Here is an 8229-nt window from a genome sequence, read left to right as displayed (position 1 = left end):
ATTTGGATTTAAAACAAGAAATACACATTAATTACAGACAGGTTTTAGGAACAGATATTAACTTTTCTTGTGTTTCCTTAATTATAGGAAATCACAGCATGCAACAAATCAAAATAATAGTTTAAAAAACACGCTTTAAAAAATTACAAATTAATTCGGACATTTACCGTAACACAAAAACTTTTAAACGTCTGTTGAACACTTGTCTAAAAAAATGACAAATTATGACGTTGAACTAAGGTCCCTTTTGTAGCCACACTTTTTTTAGACAAGTGTTCAACAAATGTTTAACGTTTTGTAATAATACTGTTAATTTCTAACACACACTCACATCAAACTAACTTTTTAAAGCGTGTTTTTTTTACCAATGTCTGATTTTTAAACACCACCACAGAGGTGTTATAAAATTAGATGAACAAAAAAGATTAACTAGCTCCTCCTCATTCTCTGCTGTCCTAGTACTTTTATAAAGAAAAACATTTGATTTTTGTTGAAATTCATGAAAAGTTATTCTGACTGCTATCGACATTGAGCTCTGAAAAAAATCACAACTATCGGCCGTCGACTGTACTTCTTTTGTCTAGTAGAACAAAATTATGTCCCATTAGTTCTACTGCCAATGTTCAGTGGAACTAGTGGGAATACCAATAAAAACCATAATTCCCACTAGTTCTACTATTTTGTTACATCTCATATAGTAGAACTAGTGGGAAAAAAAATTCCCATTAGTTCTACGGTAGAACTAAGCAGTAGAACTAGTGGGAACAAACCAAAATGCTAGGTTACAAGTGAACTAACAAGCGTTCGAGTTCCATGAGACATCCGTCGACTATTTTTTGAATTACAAAAAATGGACGGATTCTAAAGAAACCCCCCTCCTAATCTCAGGAGATTTTACGTTATGGGATCTCCGTTTGTCATTTTGTTCCCTCAACTACAAAACAGAACATTACTTAAGATGTCAAAGCACTCACACTCTTTTTTCTCCTGGCTCTGCCAGTCGAACTCGCCGTTCTCCACCAGCTCGTGGAACTTGGCGCGCTTCTTGAAGTACATGGCGAGGTCGGTGGACAGGATCGCCGTCTCCACCACGCGCATCACGTCCTTGTAGTCGCATGGGGATAGCGCCTGGGAATTGTGGGAATTGTTTGTGTATGTGGATCTTTCGTGGGACAATAACTGAACGGATTTTGATGAGACAGCAGTAAAATACAGAATTTATATCAAATTAACGGAAGTAATTCTCTCAGGATAAAATCACGAGGTACAGCTAGATTAAAAATATTTTAAAGAATATCGAAATATCTAAATTTCAAGTTGGTCTAAAAACTGTGGTACACAAAACAAATTGTGGTATATGCCAAAATTTGTTTCGTAAACTGAAACCGAATCTTCATTCTGAATCTTCAGACAAAATTATTATGGAAGCAGATGGATCCACTACTAGTGTAACACAAGAATCATAAAATTTACAATTACTAACCTGGAAAATATTATTGCTCTCACTATTAAGAATCATGACACACTGATCGAAATGATGATGTTCCATCGTTGAAGTCGAGTACAATATCGCTAGAGGACTTTCAGTTTTCGTCTGAAACGCGTTGTTTGTCCCCCTATGGTCCAGGTCATGGCATAGACAGGCTACAAGCAAGCCAAGGATTTCCAGGTCAGACATGAACCGCTCCATTTTGCCAGTTTTCAGCATCGCGAACATTGTTTGAGCGACGTTGAGTGCGTGTCTCCAGTTGTGGTATTTGACTGGTCGGTAGTTTTTTTTGACGCTTAATATCCAGCGGCAGAGGACCTGAAAATGTGATAAACTTTAGTTAAAACTGGACCAAACTAATATTGTGGAATATTCGAGAGTTCATAACCTTGAAATGTCAAGGGCTTTGTCCAAGGAATACGTACAGGTTGAGAACTCTAGCTTTCCCTAAAGTTTTATTCAGAGCGAGAATATTTAGAAATTTGATGATTTATCAAAATAAGGTATACCCTCAGGTAACGTTGTCTCTCTGGGATAGTAAAGACACCTAAAATAACTTGTAGCGGCCAATTTCAGAGCGAAAAATTATTTACCGAGAACAATATATGACAAACGGTTGAAGGTCTGTATCGGAACTCACGTCATAAGGAATGTGGAACTTCTCGACTAGGTTGCATTGTAGGAACATGCGCAGTGTCGCTCTGCACGTGTCCTCGTCTGATAGATCGAAGTCTGAAACAGAACAGTTAAAATTGTTAGCACAATAGTATGCCAACTGGTTTTTGTATCCAGGCTCTTCCCTTCACCTTTTTGATGCAGGAAGAAAATAGACAAGGTATATTTGATGAGGTGGTGATTGCACAATTTTGTTTTTTCTACATTTTCGGAATGTCCATAAGTGATGGATAAAAATCTGTTTAGTCTTCTGAGGGTCATCACTTCTATACCTAAATATAATTGAGGACTTCGTTCAGGCTACATAAACTAATCGTTAATAAAGGAGTCGATTACAACAGTTTTTTCAAAAATCACCATTTCACGTCATGATAAATGGACTTTTAAGGTTATAAAAAAATCTGAAACACTCTTGTGATCTCACCGTGAAACTGAAAGCTGTACAGGTTGTATATCTCAGCGGAGGGGATGTTGTCGCTGCAAAGCTTGCTCGTGTCCTCTGTGGAGGCTGTCGCGTGGTACGACAAGCACTCCAGCGCCACCTGTTCATGGGTTGATAATATTAAGTACCTATCACTATGCCCTGCTCGTAAAGCGTACAGAAATAATAAGTACATACCTAAAACTAGGTTACAATCTATGTAGTTAATTACATTAATCTGTATGTTATAGAAATAGAGTAAGTACGGATTATGTTTACCTTCTGTTTAGCCATAAGTTTACAAGCGTTCTCATACATCTGCGTGTTGTGTATACCCAGACCACAGAATATGGCGAACGCTTCGAATATCGAGATGTCGCCGTCCGTGAACTGACACCCGTTCTCCTGGAAATTGACACAAAAATTTGATTAATAAACTGTAGATAACCAGGGAAAAGGTAAGGGAATAGTTTGATTACAATAAAAAAATGGGTAAATAGCAACTTCCCTAAGTGTTTTATGAGTTCATTAAAAATTAACCCAAATCTAATTCACCATTCCTTTGGCCGTAAGAATGATATAAAGAAATCCATATTTAAACCCCATTTTTGTTATCTGTTATGAAAACTGTAAATCAAATCAAACCATTTTATTCATTTTGTGAAACAGGGGTGATTACAGGTGTTTTCTACAGATTTATGTACAAACCATGTCCTGCCGATAGGCATACAAAATTAAAATAGCCCATGTAGTAATTAACTCTAGTTCTGTTTTCTTGTGTCAACGTTACAAGATGCGAAGAAAAGACTCAATTTGATTAATTACCTTATTAATAAGCTGAGCGACGCCAATAACGTCTTTGTTAGCGTTAACGATGGGCATGCAGAGCATTGTGCGGACGTTGGCGGCGTCGTCCAGCGTGACGTCACGCACCACCATGTTGTTCTCGCGGCGCCACTCCGCCACGTCCGATATGTTCAGCGCTTTGTTTGATTGGGCTACCTGGAAGATTAAACAGAAGATTAGTAAAAATATTTGTCGTCTTCTTCCTGCCCTGATTTTAAGTTATTTAGGACAAGGGCAAAATCAAAATCAAAATCAAAAGTCATTTATTCAAAGTAGGCTGAAAATCAGCACTTTTCGAACGTCAAATTTACAAAAGACAGCCCCAAAACGCCCGCCCCTCACCACTTCCTATGTGTTTTTGCTGGGAAGAAGAAGTGGTGGAACAAACTCCCCAGCAACACAATTCTGTCTGTATGGCAATATGTTTTCTTCTTATTCAGAACATCTTTCAGGCAATCGATTCATCTTTTCCGTGGTCTATCATCTCTGCTTGTCCATTCATCCACATTTATACTTAATATACTTTTGTTATTTATTTAATTGTCTATTTATATTCCATTTATTTTCTATCATGTCATGTTAACTGTGTTTTCTTAACCTTACATACAGCTTTGGCAAATTAGGTCTTCATAATGCCTGTTGGATTGATCGAAAGAGTTACCGGAGCCTTGTTACGCAAAGGATTGTAGATAGAACCAATGAGGGTTCTAGTCCGTAAAAGTCAAACATCTCCTCCCACTTGCAAGCACCTACAGCAGCAGGTGATTTTGATGATTTCTTACAAAAAAGAGTCCTAATAAATAAACCCAACTGACCGCTAGCGCGATGCTGGCGAGGGTAGAGCGGCAGTCGTGGCGGTGCGTGAGCGTGGTGCGCGACTGCTGCGCGCCGAGCTCGAACAGCGTGTGGAAGCGCGTCGGCGCTGGTGGTGGCAGTGCTGGGAGTGACGACTTCTGACCGCCGGGGCGTTGGACTATGCGCTCTAAGTGGCTCTGGAACAATATTCAAATTCTCAGTCAGATTTAGGTATTGTATAGCGACATTAATACTACATATTATATTTCCAAATATTTTATGGTATATGTTTCCACAAAGTAACGCCTGATTCCATCAACATCCTCCGAGCCTTTTTTCCCAACTATGTTGGGGTCGGCTTCCAGTCTAACCGGATTCAGCTGAGTACCAGTGCTTTACAAGAAGCGACTGCCTATCTGACCTCCTCAACCCAGTTACCCGGGCAACCCAATACCCCTTGGTTAGACTGGTGTCAGCCTTACTGGCTTCTGACTACCCGTAACGTAACAGTTTAACGTGCCATCCGAAACACAGTCATTGGTGTCTAAGATATACTTAGAAAGTACATACAAACATAGAAAAGTTGCATTGGTACATGCCTGATCCTGAATCAAACCCGCGCCCTCATACTTGAGAGGTTGGTTCTTTACCCACTAGGCCACGACGACTTTTAAACGCCTGATTCCATGATGGTAAAAAATCATGATGCTTATGAAAACTCAAGCTTCACGAGTCCAAGACAAGAAAATTAGGAGGTTGAGATCGCAGTAAGTACACGGCACTAGGAATACGTGTCGTTAAGTAAGTAAATGGTAACCTGATATGTCTGAGATATTATTTGGTTAAAAGATAAAACAGATTTCAGATTAATATGAACAAAAACAAGATTTAAAACGAAATGAGGACTATAAAAAATTATAACAAATAAATAAACAACATTAATATAACTTTACTAACCGATTCACAATGATCCGTATCAGATATAAAGACGGCACACTTCTCGCACTTGAGCAACTCTCTCGCCTCCTTCATGATCTTGGTGACCAAGCACTCGAGGTTGCTCTGCTCCTCAAATATACTCCTGGCCAGCGCCAGCAGGATCTGGTTTCTCTTGTACTCTAGGACTGAGGACTCGAAGAGCTGCGCGTTTTGAATGCCGATGCCGCAGAAAGTGAGGTACCGGCGAAATACTTCCACGTCTCGGGGGGAGAATTCTTTGGATCCTGGAAGGAATAAGAGGGCTGTGGAAATCATGGTTGTAAAACTTGTGTGGATAGAATTTGATATTTAAGAGAATTTGCTATTCATTGAAATAACAAATTGATTGTAATAAAATTACTGGTCAACTGTCAGTGTTCGAATTTATTGCGTGTTCTTTGGCCACTAAATTATATACCTACATAAAAGACTTCTTTTGAAAACCTTAGGTGTTAGTAACTAAGGCCATTCATATCCCTCAACTAGCTCCAACTTATAAACTTTCAAACTCATAAAATGAACACTACAATATTAAACTCGAAGAAAATAAAACTCGGCTCTAGATTGCACCGCGGCTCGCGTCGCTAGTTTATCATAAATTTAGTTATAACAGTCAGGAGCCAACAATGGCTTAGTATCGGAAACTTGGTGAAAACTCCACGCCTCGGAATCTGCACCAAATTCAATTATGATTAACAGGAGGAATAATAGATTAAGATATATACGACGGGACGGCTTCCAGGAATTTCATTTTGAGTTTGCTTGTTGTAATGTTGGCGCAAATCTTAGATAGAGGGATCCTTTACTGATATTGCAAATGGGATTGTAAGTTCTCTGTTACGCCTCACGGTATAATCGGTTATGCTGATATTTGATATTGAAATCTGTTAGAATTATAGGTTTTAGGAGCATAAAGTTTTTACGGACTAAATATAGCTTGATTTAGGTTAACTTATAGTATTGATGGCAAATTAATCGCGTTCTGATTAAAGTCTCACTGCTTACTGTTTTCATCAGCTCATCATCATCGTCAGCTCAGTCTTTTCGTTGAACCTGTACGTGTACGTACCATCAGTCTTGTTGATAATCTGCGCGACGCCGACGACGTCGCCCTCGTAGTTGCAGATGGGCATGCAGAGGATCAGCTCAGTCTTGTAGCCCGTGCGAGCGTCGATCTCGCTGTTGAACCTGGTCAATAATAAAAATGACGTTTAGTCACAACGGAAGTCTCGAAGACAATCCCTCATTCTCAAAGCCGATGAAACGGTAATTTCACACAACCGGAGAGAGATCAGGCGCAGGATAGACATTTACATGCTCACTTATGACCGGGTGTGTCGATCACCGACTTCTAGAGTCCGGTCTGATTTGGTAGTTTCTTAGACCCACAGAGTAATTCCGACCCGTCACGAATTGAACCCGAGACCCCGTACACAGCAGCCGCGCTATGCGACTGCTGGTCTACCAAAGAAGGGTACCATACCTAGGGTCTGCATAAGCGTTCTTGATGTTGATGGGATGTTTGGTCTGCGCTGCCAGCCCTGCCACTCCGACGCCGAAGGAGATCTTTATCTCCTGCGAGCGCGCCGTCCGGAGTGCGTCGTTTAGTTCTGCAAAATTAAAAGTTTCGTTCGTTAAGTATAGATATGTAATGTTGAGAGATCGAAGACGGCCAATAGTTTGAAGCTTATCATTATGGATATGAATGGCAGTAGATTTGGATGATGAATGGTATTTGGCCGGTTACCACATCATCTGGAAAGTTTGATTAAATTCATAGTGCTTTATCTTCCATATCCTTCTTCAACAGTTTGCCATGCATGTATGTATGGAGAGGTTTTTTTTAGAAGTGTAACTTATTATATTACTAAACTTATATACTAAACTAAGTTCTAGTGTTTGTTTCCATAGAACCTTCGTGTTTATTTTTAGACTAGGAATTCCTAAAAGGGTACACAATTAAGACTGGTCCCCAGCCGACACAGTTCCGTGCAAAGCGGAGACAACACCATTAGTCTCAGGTTTCACCAGTTTGGCAGACTATTAGCCTAATTAGCGCTTAGTTCCTAGAACTTAACAAAAGAGAGGCGATGACCGATACTGAAGAGTAAAGACTTTAATAGGATAGGATGCAACAAATTATCTTTATTGGTATGGTATGAGGCTTTGATTATAAAGCTTAGAATAGAGACGATATCGCAGACAGAACTACATTATTAATAAATAGCCTAACGCAATCCAAACAGTAAGACAGCAGTTAAGACTTTGAAAAGTTAATAGTCGTCTTTCCTATTCATTTGTTCAAGCTTCTTATCGTGTATTTACAGGATTTTCACCATAATAGCAAAGTTTAGGTTGGCCAGTCAAGCCAGCATTGTAGTACCTCTTACATCCTTTTTAGAACTATTACAATGACTACTTCACGAAAACTATGCTATAGATCGTCTCTACAACTATTTACTTGTTTCTCGTACTGTATCAAATATGACACCAATCAGAAAGCCAATCAATCTTTGAAGCATCAAATCGGGAACACCCCCAATGATCGCGATCCTGTGGCGTCGAAATGTTCTATATTTAGACAAGACAGTACTTACACACGTTACATGGCTGCTCAAGTTTCGTGGCCTACAGTGTATGTCACATAGCTTTGTCTTCGAACAGTAAACAGGGGTGGATAATATGTATATCTCTAGGTAGGTATTCGGATCGAATGAAGCTGATAAGTACATTCGTTTGAAGTTGGTAATGTATATGTATAAAGTTGATAACAAAAGCTTGGGCATTATGAGCAGAGCTCGTGGCTTCAGAAAGAACCCCACAGGTCGATCGATCATAAGGTTATGCAAGGCTTGACCACCTCGACATAAAAGTTTCTCCATTCATGTCAACAGTTTAGTCATTTCAACAGGGTAGTCTTTGAGGGAAGTCTGAAGACAAAAACTGACTTTGACTTTGAAATAGGCAGTCAACCCATGTAAAACAATGGTCCATATAACAAGTTGCAAACGACTAAGCCTGGATT

The 8229-nt window shown here is 39.5% G+C and overlaps 1 protein-coding gene across 3 annotated transcripts in view; it reads right to left on the bottom strand.

The window, feature by feature from the left end:
• LOC124641749 (cGMP-specific 3',5'-cyclic phosphodiesterase) overlaps positions 1 to 8229 on the bottom strand; it is a 141153-nt gene that overhangs the window by 6701 nt on the left and 126223 nt on the right. For all 3 annotated transcript variants that reach the window (XR_006985700.1, XM_047179919.1, XM_047179920.1), the window contains 10 exons: positions 6688 to 6814; positions 6274 to 6392; positions 5184 to 5449; positions 4247 to 4423; positions 3411 to 3587; positions 2865 to 2990; positions 2589 to 2706; positions 2130 to 2221; positions 1484 to 1807; positions 975 to 1128 (listed from right to left, as the gene is read on the bottom strand). Coding sequence is in view for 2 of the 3 variants with exons in the window: in XM_047179919.1 (XP_047035875.1) it covers positions 975 to 1128; positions 1484 to 1807; positions 2130 to 2221; positions 2589 to 2706; positions 2865 to 2990; positions 3411 to 3587; positions 4247 to 4423; positions 5184 to 5449; positions 6274 to 6392; positions 6688 to 6814 (1680 nt within the window). In the remaining variant the exon portion in view is untranslated. The remainder of the gene's footprint in view (positions 1 to 974; positions 1129 to 1483; positions 1808 to 2129; positions 2222 to 2588; positions 2707 to 2864; positions 2991 to 3410; positions 3588 to 4246; positions 4424 to 5183; positions 5450 to 6273; positions 6393 to 6687; positions 6815 to 8229) is intronic.

This window comes from Helicoverpa zea, chromosome 23, assembly GCF_022581195.2.
Source record: "Helicoverpa zea isolate HzStark_Cry1AcR chromosome 23, ilHelZeax1.1, whole genome shotgun sequence".
Lineage (NCBI taxonomy): Eukaryota > Metazoa > Arthropoda > Insecta > Lepidoptera > Noctuidae > Helicoverpa > Helicoverpa zea.
This window is presented reverse-complemented; position numbering and strand designations above follow the sequence as displayed.